Source organism: Cyprinodon tularosa, unplaced genomic scaffold, assembly GCF_016077235.1.
Source record: "Cyprinodon tularosa strain WSP-4 unplaced genomic scaffold, ASM1607723v1 ctg233, whole genome shotgun sequence".
NCBI classification, from domain to species: domain Eukaryota; kingdom Metazoa; phylum Chordata; class Actinopteri; order Cyprinodontiformes; family Cyprinodontidae; genus Cyprinodon; species Cyprinodon tularosa.
In genome coordinates this window covers 833,726-855,332 of record NW_024038871.1, presented here as the reverse complement: position 1 = coordinate 855,332, position 21,607 = coordinate 833,726, and the positions used below count along the sequence as shown (strand labels likewise).

The 21,607-nt window shown below is 43.2% G+C and overlaps 1 protein-coding gene across 1 annotated transcript; it reads right to left on the bottom strand.

Annotated features, from left to right (window-relative positions):
• Positions 1 to 1,577: 1,577 nt before the first annotated feature.
• On the bottom strand, positions 1,578 to 15,439 carry LOC119784787 (ladderlectin-like). Its single transcript, XM_038287027.1, has 7 exons — positions 15,357 to 15,439; positions 15,149 to 15,214; positions 14,921 to 14,939; positions 12,332 to 12,426; positions 12,050 to 12,181; positions 1,989 to 2,091; positions 1,578 to 1,787 (listed from the first exon to the last, which is right to left on the bottom strand). The coding sequence occupies exons 2-7, from the start codon at positions 15,212 to 15,214 to the stop codon at positions 1,720 to 1,722; spliced, it is 483 nt and encodes a 160-aa protein (XP_038142955.1). The 5' UTR covers positions 15,357 to 15,439; the 3' UTR covers positions 1,578 to 1,719.
• Positions 15,440 to 21,607: the final 6,168 nt, after the last annotated feature.

The window sequence follows — 21,607 nt, the reverse complement described above, 5'->3', positions numbered from 1 at the left end:
GCAGAATCAACAACTAGTTTTACCCAATCATGAAGTGTAATTAAATATATTGGATATTTTTAATTTTTTTAACAAATAAAAAACTGAAGAATGGGGTGTGCAAAATGAATCGGCCCCTTTTACTTTCAGTGCAGCAAACTCTCCCCAGAAGTTCAGTGAGGATCTCTGAATGATCCAATGTCGACCTAAATGATACTAAATAGAATCCACCTGTGTGTAATCAAGTCTCCCGATAAATGCACCTGCTCTGTGATCGCCTCAGAGGTCTGTTTAAGGTTCAGAGAGCATCATGAAGAACAAGGAACACATCAGACAGGTCCGAGACACTGTTGTGGAGAAGTTTAAAGCTGGATTTGGAAACAAAAAGATTTCCCAAGCTTTAAAAATCCCAAGGAGCACTGTGCAAGGAATGCACATTTTACCTTGCTGATTCTGATTCACATTTTACCAACTGATTCTGATTAAAACTAATTTTTGAAATAAATTATTTTGTGTATTTTTTTACATAACATTTGCCATTGCTAATGGCATACACAGTAATCTAGCGTACTTTAATTAAATAAATCAATTCAAGCTAAAATGTAAGAGTCTATAATTAGGCCATACTGAGCCTGATCTATTTGTACCATCTATTTGGGGGATATTTATTGCCACACTTTGGGCCACTTAATACCAATTTAGCATCAAATAAATGAGGCAGCCTACCTCGGCATTGTTGCTGACCTTATGTCCTTATGACCACAGAGTACCAATCTTCTGATGGCTACTTCCAGCAGGATAATGCGCCATGTTATAAAGTGAATCATCTCAGACTCATTTCTTGAAACTTAAGTAATTGTGAATTGAGCATATTGACAGACAACATTTTATTTTTTATCTTAAATGCAATTTTTTTTTAAAATAATTACTGCTCTAAATGTATTGCTCTGTCAGCTAAAGATCTGTTTTGGTCTCTATACTTTAATTAAATAAATCAATTCAAGCTAAAATGTAAGAGGCTATACTGAGCCTGATCTCTTTGTATCAGAGATTTTCTTACCTTTTAGAAAAATGACACGGGGGGGTAAAACTCCCCCTGCAACCCTGATTTGCATTTGTATAGCTCACAGCATGTTCATTTACATGTTAAAGCCTCCCCTAGAATTCCATGGGGGGGAGGCATGGGGGGAACACTGCCTAAGAGAGTCCACGTCAATTTCTGACAATTTACGGGAGTTTTCGCCGAAGCCTGCAAATTGCCGTAAACTGCCGCTAACCTGAATTTCCACGACAATCTACAGTGCCGCATATTGACGAAAATCCCACTTTTCATGCAGTGACATCAGAGGAGCTGCCAGGGAGATGAACAGGAAGAAACAATGGCCAGTCAAGGATAGGATCTAGAGACTGAGTCTGAATCCCAAACTGGCCCCTAAACACTAAACCTCTATTTGGACATTCCCTCCGAGGGTCCACCACATTAAAGGCCATCCCAAACCACGTGGTGGGTAGGACGAGCGGACCATTCATGTCGCTGCTGTTTGACCATTAGATATCCCTGAAGATTACCCATTGTGCGTTTAAATTGAACAATCAGATTGCAGAAAAAGATAATTGTTTATTGAAGTGATCAACTTAAAGGACAACAAATTGTTCATGCAGTTTTCCAGCAGTGGTGTAACCAAGGCTTCACATATAGTTGAAATTAACATTGCAAGCAGGAAATCAGAAGAAGACCAGTTATTGGACTGTGGCACAGATGAAGGGAAGCTTATCGGTGCAGCTTTGATCATTTACATAACCGTTCTCTGTAAAAACACAAAAAACAAATCCGGTATATTAATCTTTGTAAAATTACCTTTGTTTTTGATCCTTTATGTATTTTGAAATAAAGATGTATAATAATTTGGTTAGCAACAGAACATTATGAGCAGCAGATGAAATTCAGGATATGGAGACTGTACAGAAATATAAATGCCTTTCCAACAGTTTAAGTAATTATTACTTACTGATGTCCATGCACCCTTCATCTCCACCAAAGTTGTTTGGTTCGTTTTTAGCCCAGGGAGCAGAGACAAACTTAGAACCGTCACTCCACATCCAGATGCCATCCTGAAAGAATATCATTTGAAATATAAGTTTCCGTGAAAAAAAATGGAGCATAGTGAACAAACTGAGACCTTTGTCAACCCTGAAGAAAAACAGAACTTCGTTTGCATCACTGCACACTGTGAAAAGCAAAAGCATCATTTCAAGGCAATTACGCAATACAAAGCATCAGTTAGAGCTGCTCCACTCAGGCGCATCGCTGCTCCGCAATGCCATTAAACAGTAGCTGTAAGTTAGAAACGTGTCTGGAACAAGTTAAATACGTTGATATGCATTGGAGATAAGTTCTTGACAAGTTACGCATTAGTTATGCAAATGTTACTCATAGGTTTAGGATAAGCTAGACACCACGGCTTATGAATAACTTACACTTAACTAATGTCAACGATCCAATGACTTGCCTGTACCTTATGGCCCATGTATGGCATACGCTGGCATAGGTTGGGAAATTTTAAGCACGCTGAAAATTACTCGACGTACTTACTGTATGTTGACGTGTGCCAGTGTGTTTCAGAGTGCTTCAGCATACTTCAGAATGCTCATAACTTATACAAAACGTACCCATAACTTATCCAACGTATGCAAGCGTTTTTGCTAGATTTTCCGTTTGTCAGGCATACACTCGTCTAAATCGTTAAGTTGTGAAAGGGGCTTTATCCACCCATTTAGCACTTTACTTTCTCAGCATAAAACTGAAAATACTTGCATGATATTCTGTTATCTTTCTACATTGATATAGCCTTGCTCTTTTTTTGGAATAGTGAGACAACTACATGACTTTATCACAATTTATATCTCGTTTGTGTTAAATAGCTTGAAAAGTTTTTTTTTTTTTATTTACCATTCAAGCCTGTCAGTCTTTAAAAGTATTTATTTATTTATTTATTTTTATCTAACAGAAAAAAAATCAATCATATTCACATAGATTGCATTTGGGTGTTTTTACTCACGTGTCCCACTATACTCACCAAAATGGTGTAGATTAATGGAATTTTTTTACTTATATTGTCTGTGGTGGATGATCCTCCCACCATCTTAAATGCATTCCAGCTGTAATGGTGGGGTAACCAAAGAACTGTCTGCCGGTATCTTCTTAAAATCCTAAATCCTCAAGGAGTACAGCTGAGCCTTCAGAATCATTTAAAATGACCAAGTCGATTCAAATGAAAAACTAAAACCATACAGAATCTGTATTAACAGAGCTGTTGACAGATTTTCTCGTATAGTCATATGGCTGCATGTAATTCCACAAGTAGTAATCCCTGGTTATAGCTGGGTACTGTCATGATTGGTTCTCAAATGGAGACCAAATTATGCAGAACACCACTTGATGGACACAAGGATGAAAGTTTAACACATTTATTATGCACAACACACAGAATGTACTGATGACTGGTTCGGGCCTGGGTTCTGGTTTCACCGGAGTCTGCGTGAGAGACAGAGCGGTTAAGGACTGCTGACAGGATTTGATTTCCAAGTGAGCTGTGATTGTACCTTGAGGGTTCTTGAGGTTCTCTTTGGGAGAGTCACTGTTGGTTCTGGAGAGGTGTTTATCAGCAGAGTCCGTTTGCTGCTTCAGCGTCTCACGTCTAGCTTGAACAGACCTTAGCTTTGGTTTCCCAGCTCTGGTCCAGAGCTGCTTGGAGGTTCTCTGAGAATCTTCAGGGTTTGGCTCAGAGGGTCGGCTCGGCAGGTTAGCTCTTCCTGAGCTTTCACGGAGGAGGCACGGGTTTCCTGGAAACACAGAGATAGTGGTTAGAATCCAACCTGGATTCAAAGACATGGAGATACTCAAAGATCTAGGCTTTAGCGCTGACCAACTGGAACAACACTGCGGCGTTGAGGCAAGGTCTAAAGACAGCTTATATAGTGGATCCTCTGATGATCTAGATGAGCTGCAGCTGTGCAGGAGGCTCCCTCAGAAGATCCACGGCGGACTCTGCTGGAGAAAGATGGGATTTTCTCCAGCTCCCAACAGTACCCCCCCCTCAACGACCGCCCCTTGGCGGTGCGGAAGAGGTAGATGGGCAGGAACGTTCGTACTCCTCGATAAGTGTAGGGTCGAGGATGTACGAGCCTGGGACCCACTGACGATCCTCCGGTCCGTAGCCCTCCCAGTCGACGAGGTACTGCCATCCGCGACCTCGTCGACGGGAGTCTACAATGCGGCGCACTGTGAAGGCCGGATGGCCATCGACCTCCAGGGCGGGTGGTGGGGAGTCGGACGGTGGGCACAGAGGGCTCGAAGAAACAGGCTTGATCTGGGAGACGTGGAATGTAGGGTGGATTCGGAGGGACTGAGGTAATTGGAGACGAACAGCTGAGGGGTTGATGACTCGTGAGATCTTGAAGGGTCCAATGAATCTCGGGGAGAGTTTTCGAGACATCCCCTTGAGGGGGATGTCTCGAGTGGAGAGCCACACTTCCTGGCCTTCAGAATACTCAGGGGCGGGGCGTCTCTTGGCGTCGGCGAAACGTTTAACTGACTCGGATGACTGGTTGAGTGTGGCGATGGTCTCCCTCCAAATCCTCTGACAGCGACGGATGTGTTGGTTGACGGACAGCACCGATATCTCTCTCTCATCTGCAGGGAAAAGAGGTGGTTGGTATCCGAGACTGACCTGGAATGGGGACTGTCCAGTGGATGCAGAACGGAGAGAGTTGTGGGCGTATTCTATCCACGGGAGGTATTGACTCCAATCCACGGGGTTATTGGAGGTGAGACAGCGGAGGGTGGATTCCAGCTGCTGGTTCATTCGTTCTGTTTGGCCGTTGGATTGAGGGTGGTAACCTGAAGTGAGGGATGGTTTGCAACCGAGAGCAGAACAGAAAGCCTTCCATACCTGTGAGATGAATTGTGGACCTCTGTCCGAGAGGATTTCCTGGGGAATGCCATGAAGTCGGAAAACATGTTTAATAAGTAGCTGGGCTGTCTGGAAGGCCGTGGGAAGTTTCCTGAGGGGTACTAGATGGCAGGACTTCGAGAAACGATCAACAATGGTTAGAATGGTGGACATACCTCGGGAGACAGGGAGACCGGTGACAAAATCAATGGCTATGTGGGACCAAGGACGCGAGGGAACAGGTAGTGGTTGAAGCAGGCCTGAAGGAGGTTGGTGTGAGGCTTTGTTGCGGGCACATGTGGGGCAAGCCAACACATACTCCTTTACGTCTTTGTGGAGTGTGGGCCACCAGAAGCGCCTGGAGATGAGAGCAACTGTTCTACTCACTCCTGGATGAGCAGTGAATTTGGCGGCATGCATCCACTGGATCAGACGGGACCTGACAAAAGATGGGACATATGTACGATTAGGCGGACCGGTACCTGGATCTGGTTCTGTGGCTAGGGCAGAATTGATGAGGTCCGATATCTCCCAATTGACCACTCCAATGGTACATGAAGCTGGGAGGATGGGTTCAGGTGTCTCAGGATGATCGACGGAGTAGAGACAAGAGAGAGAATCGGGCTTCACGTTCTTGGATCCGGGTCTGTAGGAAATGATAAGGTTGAAACGTGAGAAGAAGATTGACCACCTGGATTGGCGAGGATTTGCCTGCTTGGTTGACTGGATGTAAGCCAGGTTCTTGTGGTCAGTCCACACAAGAACCGGATGCTCAGCTCCCTCCAGCCAATGTCTCCATTCTTCCAACGCCAACTTAATAGCCAGGAGCTCTCGGTCACCCACATCATAGTTCTGTTCTGCGGAAGAGAGTCTACGAGAGAAGAAAGCACATGGGTGTATTTTCTGATCAGAGTCGAGCCTCTGGGAGAGAACCGCTCCAACCCCAGAATCTGAAGCATCCACCTCTAGGATGAACTGTTTTGTTGGGTCAGGTTGAATCAGAACGGGAGCTCTAGAAAACAAGGATTTGAGTTTCTCAAAAGCAGCTTGAGCCTCGGGAGTCCACTGAAAAGTTCGTTTAATGGAAGTCAGAGAGGTTAATGGAAGGGCGGTTTGACTGTAGTTTCTGATGAATCGACGATAGAAGTTAGCGAACCCTAAAAACCTCTGTAGCTGTTTTCGGTTTTCAGGAACTGGCCAGTCTAAAACTGCTTTGATCTTGTCTTCTGAAGGTTTTACCTGGCCGCCCTCGAGCACAAACCCCAAAAAGGTGACTGAAGGTTGATGGAATTCGCACTTCTCGGCTTTCACGAACAGCTTATTTTCCAGTAGTCTCTGTAAGACAAGACGGACATGTCTCTTGTGTTCATTGAGGTCCTTGGAATAAATGAGAATGTCATCAATGTACACAAAAACAAACACGTTGAGGAAATCTCTGAGAACATCATTAACCAAAGCCTGAAAGCAGGCAGGAACGTTTGTTAAACCGAAGGGCATCACCAGGTATTCGAATTGACCCAAGGGTGTCTTAAAGGCTGTTTTCCATTCATCGCCCTCTCGTATCCTAAGGAGATGATAGGCGTTTCTTAAATCCAGCTTGGAAAACACTGTTGCACCCTGTACAGGTTCAAAAGCAGAGGCGAGAAGAGGCAGTGGGTATTTATTTTTAACTGTGATCTGATTCAAACCTCGATAATCAATACAAGGTCTAAGGGAACCATCCTTCTTACCCACGAAGAAGAAACCGGCGCCCAATGTAGAGGATGAAGGGCGAATTATTCCAGCAGCTAATGATTCGTTGATATATTTTTCCATTGTTTCTCTTTCGGGCTTGGAAATGTTATACAATCTGCTGCTAGGAAGGGGTGCACCAGGTAAAAGTTCAATGGCGCAATCGTATGGTCTATGTGGAGGTAGGGACGTAGCACTGACCTTACTGAAGACAGGGGCTAAGTCATGGTACTCAGAGGGAACTGAAGAAAGGTCAGGAGAGTCCATCTCCCCCCCACCACTAGGAGGCCCCACCATAGGGGCAGCAGAACGAAGGCAGGTTTCGTGGCACGTAGTGGACCATGATTCCAGAAGACGTTTAGTCCAATTAATGTGAGGGTTATGCTTCTCCAACCACTCGAACCCGAGGACCAGCGGGGAACATGCAGAGGGAAAAACGAAGAAAGTTATTGTCTCTCGGTGGTTACCTGACAGAAGTAGCTCGAGGGGCTGGGTTTGGTGGGTAACACGGTGGAGTCTTTTCCCGTCTATGGCGGACACACTGAGAGGCTGAGAGAGAGGAACGGTTTTAATCTGGAGTTGCTGGACGAGGTTAGAGTCAATTAGGTTACGCTCACAGCCTGAGTCGATGAAAGCGGAGAAAGAGAGACTTTGGTTATCACAGAAGAGCGTGTCAGGCAGCAACAAACGAGGAGATTTTATTGTATTTATTTGGCCCGCCAGACTCCTCAGATCCTCTGGCGGGCCCCGGCTTTTGATTTTGCCGGGCAGGAGGCGATGAAGTGTCCACTCTCGCCACAGCAGATACATAGTTTACTTAGGAAACGCCTCTGTCTCTCCTCAGGAGTGAGCCTAGTGTGTCCCACCTGCATTGGTTCAAAATCCCTTTCCCCCGAATGAGAGGCTTGAACAGGCAATGGTAGAGACTGGGATTTAGACCTCTGAGTGGGCATCTGCTCTGTAGAGGGAGAACACACAGTCACGTTAAGAGAGGCAGGAGAGAAATTACTCTGCTTCTTAGAACTGTTTCTGGCTCGAATCCTATTATCAAGTCTAATGGAGAGGCGAATTAAATCCTCGAGGGAAGCAGGTTCGTCGAGGGTTGCTAGTTCATCTTTAACCTGTTCATTTAATGCCATGAAGAAGGCTCCCTTCAAGGCGCTTTGGTTCCATCCGGAAGCTGCCGCCTTAACCCGGAAGTTTATTGAAAAATCTGCCACCGATGAATTTCCTTGTTTAAGGCTGAAAAGAGCTCTGGAATCAATAGTTTGGTCAGTTTCCTGGTTGAAAACCTGGGTAAATTCAGCAATGAAGTCAGAAAAACGGCAATTTAAACTGTCGTCAGTGGCAAATCTTGCCTGAGCCCATTCCAAGGCTCTTCCAGTTAACTGAGAAAGAATGAACGTTATCTTCTTGTGATCTGTGGAAAAGCTACCAGGAGAGTTCTGAAAAATCAACCGACACTGGAATAAAAATCCTTTGCAATCTTTCATGTTACCGGAGAATTTCTCTGGAAGACTAGGGCGGAACTCTGATGACGTCACAGGTTGTGACCTCGGGGGAGGGACTGGATCCGGAAATGGTTGCTGAACAGATGCAGCATTAGCGCTATTCAGGAAGTTAGCACAACTCTGTAGCATTTGGTCATGAGTTCCAACTAGATGGTATAACTCACGGAGCGTTTGGGTTTGTCCTTGTAGTTGAGCATCCTGTTCCTCCAAACGACGGGTGAGGTGATCTGCTGGGCCTTGAGTTTGGCCGCAGTGTTCTGTCATGATTGGTTCTCAAATGGAGACCCAATTATGCAGAACACCACTTGACGGACACAAGGATGAAAGTTTAACACGTTTATTATGCACAACACACAGAATGTACTGATGACTGGTTCGGGCCTGGGTTCTGGTTTCACCGGAGTCTGCGTGAGAGACAGAGCGGTTAAGGACTGCTGACAGGATTTGATTTCCAAGTGAGCTGTGATTGTACCTTGAGGGTTCTTGAGGTTCTCTTTGGGAGAGTCACTGTTGGTTCTGGAGAGGTGTTTATCAGCAGAGTCCGTTTGCTGCTTCAGCGTCTCACGTCTAGCTTGAACAGACCTTAGCTTTGGTTTCCCAGCTCTGGTCCAGAGCTGCTTGGAGGTTCTCAGAGAATCTTCAGGGTTTGGCTCAGAGGGTTGGCTCGGCAGGTTAGCTCTTCCTGAGCTTTCACGGAGGAGGCACGGGTTTCCTGGAAACACAGAGATAGTGGTTAGAATCTAACCTGGATTCAAAGACATGGAGATACTCAAAGATCTAGGCTTTAGCGCTGACCAACTGGAACAACACTGCGGCGTTGAGGCAAGGTCTGAAGACAGCTTATATAGTGGATCCTCTGATGATCTAGATGAGCTGCAGCTGTGCAGGAGGCTCCCTCAGAGGATCCACGGCGGACTCTGCTGGAGAAAGATGGGATTTTCTCCAGCTCCCAACAGGTACTTATTGATGAAGTGAAAAACAGGAGCGGAGATCCAACGAGTATCAGGTCAGACCTCGGTACAGAGAACCGTTCAGGGAAACAGATGCAGATATTTTTAAGAAGTAATCATGGAGACCAATTTTCTGAGAGATGGCTCAAGTAATCATAACAACATATTTAGATAGGATCTCATACTTATGAGATAAGATCTCATAATTACAAGATCAGTAGCTCGTAATTATGAGATAATCTGTCAGATTTAGTTTTTTCCTTGGTAAATGCAATACCTGATGCAAAATCTAATATTTACTCTTCATTTTTGGAATTTCAGCTGTAGGAGGAGTCCACTCTACTGCATTTCTTTACGGATTTAGTTATGTACCATCCTGTGTATCAGGGGTGCTCACACTTTTTCAGCATGGGAGCTACTTTTGAAATGACCAAGTCAAAATGATCTACCCATTATATTTATTGAGAAAAATATATTGAGGATTCTTACAACTTATTTTAATGTATAACCACATATGTTGAACAACACAACATAACTATGTACATTCTTTGCCATTTTCTGAGTTCACTCTGATGACTTGCACTGAATTGAATCAGCCAAGGATATATAGTCAGGACAGTAGCACATTTTCAAATGCTCATCAGTCATAGTGGAGCGGTACTTGGACTTAATTATCTTCATGTAGGAAAAGGCTGACTCACATAAATAAGTGGAGCCGAAAAATGCAGTCAAGGAAATAGCACATTTCCTCATGTTGGGATACTTTCCCTCTGCTAGTAAGTTCCAGAATTGTCCATAAGCTCTGGACTTTAGCTCAATGTCAGCTTGTAGTGTGAATATCTCATCTTCCACTCCAGAAGAGTTCAGGTGAAATAGTGTTGCAATTTTTGATGAGAGTGAATCAATCTCCACATCTTCCCGAAAAGGAAAACACATGAATGTTGCAACTGGCTCCAGCAAAGAAAAGTCTTGAAAGCGTTTTTCAAACTCTGACATACAGTTGTCAATCTGTTCTGTGTAGCGTTCACTGTCAAGTTGCACACAGGCCTTCCCCTGCATCTCTAGCTCTGACGCCAGGTTCTGGAAGTTTGCCAAATCATGACGCTGCAGCTTTGAGGACAGATGTTGCAGTTTGCGTTTGAAAGCATTAACTGAGCTGATCATATTGATCACTGTTTTGTCTTTTCCTTGCAGCTCTAGATTGAGGTCGTTCAACATGTTTGTCAGATCAGTTAAAAATGCCAAGTCTAACAGCCATTCACCGTCACTTAGTTGTTTGTATTCTGCATGCCCAGTTTCACGGAGAAACTCCTTAATCTCTGGGCAGAGCTCTCGAAATCTTTGCAGGAATTTCCCTCGGCTAAGCCACCTCACATCAGTGTGTAGCAACAAGTCAGAGTGGTCGCAGTCAGCCTGCTCCAGATGTGCACGGAACAACCGTCTTTGAAGAGACTGGGCTCGAATAGCACAGGCAATTTTCGTTGCGACATCCATGATTTCTTTCATGTTGAGCATTTTAGCGCATAATGCTTGTTGGTGGATTATGCAATGGTAATTCAGAAAATCTGGGAAAGCATCGTCCTGCCTACACTTGGCAATAAATCCATTCAAGTGACCAATCATTGCAGGTGCGCCATCTGTGGTGATAGACACCAATTTATACACCGGCAGCTGGGTTTTCTCAATAAAGTTTTTAAACGACAGAAATATGTCCTCTCCTTGCGTCTTTTCTTTCATGGGCAGTAATGTTAACAGTTCCACCTTTGCAGTCATATCAATAAACACCATACGAATAAAAACGCACATCTGTGCTGTGTCACTTACATCCGTAGATTCATCCAACTGCAGTGAGAAACACTCGCAATCTCCGATGTCCTTCCACATTTGCTGCGTTAAGTCCTCAGCCATGGCTTCACAGCGCCGTGTAACTGTACTCCTTGACAGCTGGAGAGCTTTGATCGAAGACAAGATTTCTGCTTTATTTTTAAAGTCCCGGACCAATGAGTCCGCTGCTTCAACGAATGCCTCTTTTACCATCTCTCCATCTCGGAATGACTTCTTGTTTTTAACGATGATGTGACTTACTCGGAACGATGCTTCGGTAGCAGCTTTAGCTTTGGAAGTAACTTGTGTGAAAAATAACTGCTGTCCCAACAACTGGGATTTTAGCTCCTTCACCTTTGTCTTTCTCAGCTCGCTTTTCGGTGGGAATTCAGTGTCGTATTTTCCATGAAGAGTCCGAAAATGTCGCTCCACATTTCCCTTCTTTGGTATTGCGAGGGTAGATTGGCAGATGAGACAAGCGCACTTTGAAAATGTCATTGTGAAAAAAAAGTCCTCCTCCCATTCTGTATGAAAGTGATACATTTTTTTCTTCTTACTTGGTCCAGCTTCCCCACTCATTTTCATAACCGAGCGAAAAATTAGGATGCAAAAATTAGCAAAGTTAACAAGCTTGTCATCTGATTGGTTGTCATCTGATTGGTTGTCCTGTGTATCAATCAAGTGTCGGTTTGGCTGATAGGCTGACGTCTACTTTTTATTCAAAACAATTCAACTTTATTTGCATAGCGTCAGCTCATGACAATCTCGCCTCACCTTGTCATGCGATCTACCAATAGTACCTTGGCGATCGACTGGTAGATCGCGATCAACGTATTGAGCACCCCTGCTGTATATGGTGTGACACATTTAGTGCTCTCTGCTCTTGTACATTTGTAAATATATATCTCAATTATTAACACTTTTCTCTTTATTTAAATGATATTTGTCAAGAATTGAAGAATCCTTCTTTTAATTTAATGTCTGTGTATTTCATCAGCTTATTTAAAAACAGGAATAGCTTTTCTTTTCTTGACTAGTTTTGCTGTTATTTCTAATCAATCTTTGCAGCACAACAAAGATGGTTTTAGTTTTTTATTCTTACCTTCACTGCATCATGAGCTCCAAACCAACAGTTCTTGTGCCGTCCTGCGGTGTAGATGAGATCTATGAGGAACTTGTACTCGTTTTTGCTGTGGAAAGAGGCCAGATGTCCACCCAGCGAGAGACAGTGACTAGGAAAAAAAGGCAGAACTACAGCCGATTAAATCTTACTCTGCACAGTAAGACAATAGGTGCTGCTGAATTTGAAGTTTCATGTAAGTCTTCTTAATACTGAACTTAACTCAGTATTTGTAACTCTTTACAACCATTTCAGCTGCTGTACCTCAGCGTCAGCCCAGCTCTTTTCATCCTCCACAAAATGGAAACAGCGATTTTCGTACCAACTCCATCCAGGAGGGCAATCATCACAATTAGCAGCTGGAAAATGTGTGAAGTAAAAAGATAAATACAAGAAAAAATGTTCAGCATTATATAAAAAATTAAACACAGTTCAGCAGCTCTATTGTATCCATGTGTTTACAGCAAATGATCCAAATCTGTTTAAAATTTAATGGAATCTCTATTACACCAATTAAAATTGGTAACTATATTTATCATTTGTTATTGTAAAATAATATTTTAATCAATATTGAAGTGATTCTATCTTTTTTTTTATTATATCATTATTTTTATAATGTAATTTTATAAATTCAGATGAAAATCCTTTAAACTAACACATCTCATGATTCTGATAAAACTATTTTATTGAGATTTCTCTTGGCAGCATTAAATGTTGCTGCTCAATTAGTTATTTAATTTGTAAACTACATGCAAGGAGTGTTCACATGATCAAATTCTTTTCTAAATTTTTCATACGACTGCATGGCCGTAGTTTTTAGCAGGTTGAAGGTTCTAGGTTCGATTCTCACCCCAGGGTCTTTCTGCATGGAGTTTGCATGTACCCACCATACATTCATGGGTTCTTTCTGGGTACTCCGGCTTCCTCCCACAGTCCAAAGACAAGGATGTTAGGTTAATTGGTATTTATTAGGTGGGATTATGTGTGCGCATGGTGGTAAGTCTGTGCTTCTGTATTCCCTGCGACAAACTGGCGACCTGTTCAGGGTGTACCACACCTCTCAGTGACGCACCCACTGAGAAGGACACCCTGGTGATTGGCAGCTCCATAGTCCGAAACGTGGCATTAGAGACACCAGGGACCATAGCCAAATGTTTGCCGCGGCCAGAAGGAGCGAGGGAGGTCACTAAAATTAGTGTTGCTTCCCTGTGTAAGTTTGTCAAAACAGTGTTCGATTCTGTATTTTTTTCTTGTCCCCTCCCTGATCTGACCAGTGTTGACATGTTTAGCCGCATGTAATAATTTAACCCCGTCTCATCTAGGTGGTGTCGAGAAGACAAGGTGGGCAACATTGATATAAGGCAATCTTTTTGGGGAAAACCTGGTCTGATTCGGAGAGAGTGCATCCAACCCACTGTCTCCCTCCTTGGATGATGACGCTCTTCTTTCTAGGAATATGGCCAAATTTATCAGTCCAAAACCTTGACATCCCAGGGTGCAGACCAGGAGTCCTAATTTAATATAGCTTATGTTATGTTAACCAATCATTACTCCACCCAGACAGTGTCTTGCCCACGAGCAAAGTCAAATAAATAGTAAAAGAATTATAAAAATGGCGGATGTCCCCCTGGACGCCTCCCTCGGGAGTTAAAATGAGAAGGATTTGTCCCCTTGGAAGAAAAGGCTGTAGCGCCCCGGGGGCCTCCTCACCGGTTCTTTTCCTGGGAGCAAGTTATTTACTACTCTTAACTCAAACTTGGTAAAACCATATAAAAAAGGACTATAAAAACAGGAGTAAAAAAGTAACAGAGTTTATTCCAGATCAGGTCGTTACAGGACAGAGAAAAATACTTAGAGCTTGCACAGCTGTGGGCTCAAAAATCACGTCCGCGAGCGTCCGGCAAAGTTTGAGCCCCGAACAAGGTCATCTCCTGCTTCTTATACCTTGTGAGTCCATGTGTTGCATCATGTTGATGTTGAGCTGGCCGTATCAGAAACTAACACGCCATCCATGTCTTGAACTCCATGCAGCTTGCTTCTATGCTTCAGGGTTACAGATACAGCAGCTCTCCTATCAGACCGGCTCCAAGATGTGCCCATATCCTGTGTATTCTTAAAGACACGAAGGCTGTCTTGATTAGATGACCTCCGTACACACCGTGACATCCACAATGTGATGGAAGGCCTTCTGCTCTGTCTAACCTGACTAACAAAATAACAATGCACATGATGTATAAAAGAATAAACCTAACACGCTGGAGAGACTATGTCTCTCGGCTGCCAACAGAGCTGGAGGAGGTGTCTGCGGAGAGGGAAGTCTGGGAGTCTCTGCTAAGCCTGCTGCCCCCGCGACCCGGTTCCAGATAAAAGCGGGAGACGACGAGTACGAGAATTATAAAGGAGTAAGCCATGATAATCTAATTAAAATTACTCCAACTTGGGAAGTTAAAACTATTAAAGGGGATTTATTTAATGTGAGATCACCTTCTTCAAAACGTCTGCTAGTTAATTACTTGATTTGTGATAATCAAATTGATTGATGCTGCCTTACAGAAACTTCATCTTTCATTTTCTATTCTAAGCTTTTTTGTTTATTCAATATTATTTTTAATATTTAAAAACCTGTTATTTCCCAGCTTCAGCATCCATTGATGACTGATCAACAGGCTTCAGCTGAACTGAAATAATCTGGATCAGGTGTATCAAAGCAGGGAAACATCTGAACCAAGCAAGTTTTCCATAAAGACTTTTTGGTTCAAAGTTCTTTCCACTTTCTAAGTGGAAAGAACTTTCCACAATGCAATCTTTGTCATTTAGGTGAAATAAACTCCAAAATGAAAATGAATCACACACCTCTCAGCTGACATTCTGCCTGTGGATGGAAAAAAACAAAAGTTTAGAGCAGAATTAGAAACAACTCAAATGTTCTCAGTGAATACTAACTGGAGGCACTTGTGGTTAAGATATCTCCATCTAAACTACCTCAGTCACCCAACCTTTGTGTAGGTAGACTTCCATTTACTTTAGAAGGCAATTCTCATGATAGAGACATGGCAGTAATCTTATTTAAGTCATACTTACATCAGCTCCAGCCCAGAGTCCAAAGCTCAGTCCAAGAAGAAGAGTCAAGGAAAAACCTGAAGCCATCTGTGGAAAGAACCGTTGGGACGTTAGAGTGTTCAGAGAATTCAAACACAAAATGCAATCTGTGCTGCAGACCAAGTACAGCAAATCAATTAGATCAAGTCTAGATGAAACAGCATGAGGGACAGCAAGGTTCCAACTTTACCGTGTTTTAGTTATTAGTTGAAGAGTCTGTTCCAGGAGCAGTTTCTGGTCACAGGATGTCAGAGAAATGGAAACGCAGACTTTATATATGTCTTTGACTTTATTTGCATCTTATCTATAATCACATTCTCAAATATTGTCTCAGCTGAGCTGATATTATTAAATTAAAAAAAACTATTGACTCCAAACCGTTGAAATGTCATGTCTGCCCCAAGGCTGTTTGAAGTAGTTGAACAAACAAACATCTCCAGTGGGTTTTCATGTACAAAGTCTCCCAGAAGTTCCGAGAGTCTCCCTGATCTAGATAGTTGTTCACGGATGCCTGCGAGTCAGATAAATTATCCTGGATTTTATACTATGTGAGGTGGTGTTTTTTTAATGCGAGTGAGAGCGTGCAGGCAGTACAATAATTCATGCATTATGTGCAGATTAGAACTACTTTGATTGCACAGGAACAACAAGAGAGAGCAGGGTGCAGGGAGGAGGCTGCTTGTGAAACCTGTTCAGCGTATCTGTCCAAAGTGATGCTCTGTTCAACCAGCGTTCCAGGCGACTGGTTGATCAGAGAGCTGATTGGATCAGTCCGATAAGTTTCTCTGGGTTACTCTCTGGCAGTCGCCTAGTTACCACTCAAAGCTGTGCATCCTGGGAAACGGCAGAGGTTGAATCCTCGAGTAAAACACTAAAATATAGGAGTAATTTTACAGCAGAATATACTAAAGTATATCCACGTCTAGTGAAGGTGAGGAACAGTGGCGGATCTAGACCAAATGTACCAGGGGGCCAGGAGGGGGCCAGCGTGTTTTCATGGGGGCCCAGAAAAGCATTAAATAAAAAACAGGGCAAGGGATTCAAATATATTAAGAGAGCTGCATGAAGGGAAATTTCTATTCAATTAGATTTAATAATAAAAATCTATTTCTTATGAGGTCAATGTACATTTATAATTTAGGAATTAGGAATGAATGCGTAAACTAATAATCCAAACCGTTGAAATGTCATGTCTGCCCAAAGGTTGTTTGAAGTAGTTGAAAAAACAAACATCTCCAGTGGGTTGTCAAGTACAAAGATGAATGTATATTAATTTAGACTTGTTTTGCAGCCAAAATACCTGGATAGAGTTATATAATGGATGACTGCTTTAGTTTGGTCCAGACTGCCTAATAAAAAATACAATGAAGGAAAGACAGCAACAAATCTAGAACCAATTAAGCTAAAATGTTTCACAAAACATTTTATTTAGACTTACACTTTTTGCATTTAACATAATACACAGTAAACTTAAGTTACTTGATGATATGATGTACTGATTTTCACCTACAATCCCAAGACTAGCCTATCTTTAAATAGTAAATGTATTATTTTTTTTCTGTAAATGTTATAATCTATGTTACACTAAAAGCATTGATTGGACTAAAAGTGGTGTTCTATGTCTTAAAAATATAATAAGTGGGCAGATCTATACAATTAAGACTATACAAAGTGCATTTCTGTTTAATGAGCCAAATTGAAATAAAACATTATCAAATTAATTACATGGAGTTAATCACATTTCTTAGTACTCGTATTGGTACTCTGTATCGGCAAGTACTGAAATGTAAGTACTTTTAATGGTACTCGGTTTGACAAAAAATCTGGTATTGTTGGATCCTTATTACAGAGGGCACTAGTGTATTGCTTGAATGGTATTAGATCAAAGTAGGCAAAGTTTTCTATTTAGGTGAAATCACCTTGCAACAGGTGAAGATGAAGTCTAAAAACAGGTAGGACCTGTTCATCATCTCATGGGGTTCTTCCTTATGTTGATTCTGTCATCCATTGCGCAGTAAATAATAAGTGTGTTTGTGGCCGTTTGGGATGTTATCCCAATAAATGGCCGTTATTAGCGGTTATCAGTTCCAGAGGATGGCTTCAGACTTTGCCTCCTAACTACCAGTAGGATCAGTAGGTAGTTATCACCAAATGAATCCTAATCCTAACCCTGAAGTAATTGTTTTTTCACACAGGAATTATATTAATCTATTTGTGTGTAATGTGAAGAAAAATTAAGTAGTTCTTCAAGAACTGTAAAAGAAAGTGTGTGCCTTATATTATACAAACCCAAAAACAAATAAATCTCACATCCTGTCTGAATCCTATCCACATAAATGTTTAATTCTTTCTGAATTAATGCATATCATTCTTTAAAAGGATCCCTGTCACTACCACTGCATCGAGGACGTCAGCACAACAAAGACCATCACCACCCGAGCCAACCAACGGCCCTGGATGACTGAGGAGGTCCGCCACGCGCTAAAAGCACGGAACTCAGCCTTCAAGTCTGATGACAAGGAGGCACTGAGGACAGCTAGAGCCACCCTGAACCGTGCCATCAGGTTAGCAAAGCGGAACCATAACCAGAAAATCCAGCATCTGTTCCACGACGCCAACAACACCAGGAGCATGTGGCAAGGCATAGGGGCGATCACAGACTACAACACGCCCCCTGCCCCGGTGGATGAAGTTGATGCTGACTTCCTAAACGGACTAAATAACTTCTTTGGGAGGTTCGAGGAACTAAATCGCACTCCAGCAGTGAAGGCTGTCCCACATCAGGAAGAGGAGGTGCTCTGCCTTGACACAGCCGACGTGTGGAAGACGCTGAGGGGGGTCAACCCGCGGAAGGCCCCAGGTCCCGACAACATACCTGGGCGGGTGCTCAAGGAGTGTGCAGGTCAGCTAGCTGGTGTCCTCACGGACATTTTTAACACCTCGCTGGAGCAAGCCACAGTGCCGGCATGCTTCAAGTCTGCCTCCATCATTCCAGTGCCAAAGAAACCTCAAGTCACCTGCTACAACGACTACCGGCCCGTCGCACTGACTCCCATCATGATGAAGTGCTTTGAAAGGCTGGTAAAGGAACACATCGTCTCCAGTCTCCCCCCAACACTTGACCCGTTCCAGTTTGCCTACCGGCGAAACCGCTCCACGGAGGACGCCATCTCCTCTGCTCTTCACCTGAGCCTGGCCCACCTGGAGGAGAAGAACAACCAGGTGCGGATGCTGTTCCTGGACTTCAGTTCAGCGTTTAACACCATCATCCCACAGCACCTGGTGGAAAAGCTGGAACATCTGGGCTTCAACACACCCCTTCGAAACTGGCTGCTGGACTTCCTCACCAACAGGCCTCAGTCGGTCCGGGTCGGTCAGAACACCTCTGACGTCATCGCCCTCAGTACGGGCTCCCCTCAGGGCTGCGTCCTGAGCCCCCTGCTGTTCACCCTGATGACATATGACTGCGTCCCCAGGTTCACCACCAATCACATCGTGAAGTTTGCGGACGACACAACGGTGGTGGGCCTCATCAGGGACGACAACGACCGGGACTACAGAGAGGAGGTGGAGCAGCTGGTGGGCTGGTGCAGTGAAAACAGTCTGATCCTGAACGTGGAGAAGACGAAGGAAATCATCGTCGACTTCAGGAAAAACCGCCCCCACCATGCTCCACTGCTCATCAACAGCTCAGCTGTGGAGGTGGTCAGCAGCACAAAGTTCCTGGGGGTGTACATCACGGACAACCTCACCTGGACTGTAAACACTTCATCTCTAGTGAAGAGGGCACAGAAGCGCTTGTACTTTCTGCGGAGGATGAGGAGAGCCCGCCTGCCCCCGCCCATCCTCACAACCTTCTACAGAAGCACCATAGAGAGCGTTCTGACCAGCTGTCTCTCTCTGTGGTGTGGAGGCTGCAGAGCCTCTGACTGGAAGAATGTGAGGAGGGTGGTGAGGACAGCAGAAGGATTCATTGGGGCTCCTCTTCCCTCCATTAAGGACATTTCATCACAGCGCTGTGTGTCCCGAGCCCGTAATATCATCAAAGACCCCTCACACCCCCACCATGGACTGTTCTCCCTGCTGCCCTCTGGGAAGAGGTTCCGCAGCATCCGCTGCAGATCCACCAGGTTGTGCAACAGCTTCTTCCCCACTGCCATCAGACTGTTGAACCTTTGATCCACAAACCAAACTCTGCACCTATTGCACATTATCGGGCATCAAATGCTGCTGAACTTTTAACTTTTAGCCCTTTAATTGTTCATCTCATCTCTATTTTCAATAACGCATTTTTTGCACAAATGCCTATTTGCACTGAACCACTGCATTTTGCACACTGTCTCTTATCCTCTGCACTGTTCACACTTTGACCACTGCTGCACTTTTTGTATTTTTGTATAACTTGTGCCATTTGAAATATCAATGCAATGTTCATAAGCTGTATGTAACGCAATTTCGTTCTGTATGCACTCTGTGCATACAAAATGACAAATAAAGAAGTCTAAGTCTAAGTCAATCGGACATGCAATGTTTGTCTTAAAACCTAATGTCTCTAACGGACCTAGCGAATGATTTTTTTTATGTACACTATGCACAAAACTGTAACATATCTCTGCTAATTCAATTAGTTAATAAAAAAAAATTGATTGGCTTTAATGAAAGCAGACATAGAGGAAACTCTGTTCCAGACATCCCAAGTTCCAAAAACTCATTACAGGGAGATGCATATCCTCAAACCCAGGACATGATCTACAGGGGCCCTGTGGATCATGTCCTGGATCCTGTACTGAGGACATAATGCTGAAATAAATTATAATGATTATATGCCCTGGAACAGACATGGTTACTGATAGGTCCTTTGGATCTATTCAATTTTATTTCTTTTCATATTCTGTTTTACTAATTATTCAAAAACAATAAGGTGATAGCTTCAGTGGTATTGATATAGGATCCCAGTTTTTAATCTGCTAAATGTTTTTTTTTCCCCCACAACAAATGAAAATATGCCCTAATTTTTACAGATGAATTTAACAGTTTTTCTTGAGTTCTAATGTAAATTTAATGGAAAACTGTAATTTTAACTTATATTAAAGCTACAGTGTGTAATAATTACAGGGATATACAGTCAGAAATGTAATATATTATACATAACTATGTTATTTATCATCATCTACGAGCTCAGCCTCTTAACCTTAATATTTGCGTTGCGTTAGAATTGGTTATTTATAATTACATAGGAGCGGGTCTCGCAGCCATGGAGGCAGACATCTTTGCGCTACGGCAGCGCAGAGCCAACAAACTAGCGATTGCGAGATCGCCAAAACGTCACAACGATGTAGAAAAAATAACGGGTATATTTATTATCTTAAGTCTACATGAAATCTATACCCTACACAGACTAATGAAATACTATCTGTAAAATTATCTATGTAAACAAACCTCATCACTTGAGAAGGTAGGTGATGTGGACGTCGTGGAAGACATTTTGTCCCGTAACGCTCGCCGTACTGTTGGGGGGGAGAAGCGGTGGGGGGGAGATGTTCATGTTGCTGCGGTCTGCAGTCTGGACATTAGATGTCGCTGAAAATTACACACTGTAACTTTAAGTCAAAAATATGTAAAATTCCTAAATTATAAATGTACATTGACCTCTTAAGAAATAGAATTTTTATTGAACCTAAATTAACAAAAATTTCCCTTCATGCAGCTCTCTTAATATATTTGAATCTCTTGCCACGTTTTTTATTTCATGCTTTTCTGGGCCCCCATGAAAACACGCTGGCCCCCTCCTGGCCCCCTGGTACATTTGGTCTAGATCCGCCACTGTTCCTCACCTTCACTAGACGTGGATATTCTTTAGTATTTTCTGCTGTAAAATTACTCCTATATTTTAGTTTTTTACTCGAGGATTCAACCTCTGCCGTTTCCCAGGATGCACAGCTTTGAGTGGTAACTAGGTGACTGCCAGAGAGTAACCCAGAGAAACTTATCGGACTGATCCAATCAGCTCTCTGATCAACCAGTCGCCTGGAACGCTGGTTGAACAGAGCATCACTTTGGACAGATACGCTGAACAGGTTTCACAAGCAGCCTCCTCCCTGCACCCTGCTCTCTCTTGTTGTTCCTGTGCAATCAAAGTAGTTCTAATCTGCACATAATGCATGAATTATTGTACTGCCTGCACGCTCTCACTCGCATTAAAAAAAACACCACCTCACATAGTATAAAATCCAGGATAATTTATCTGACTCGTGGGCATCCGTGAACAACTATCTATATCAGGGAGACTCTCGGAACTTCCGGGAGACTTGGGATGTCTGCTGTTTAGTGAGCAAACCTGCTATCGACTAGATTAGCTCAGCTTTAAACAACCATGTGGCAAATAGGACATTACAACAGTTTGAATATACACATTGATCTTTGTTCAGGAAAACCCACTGG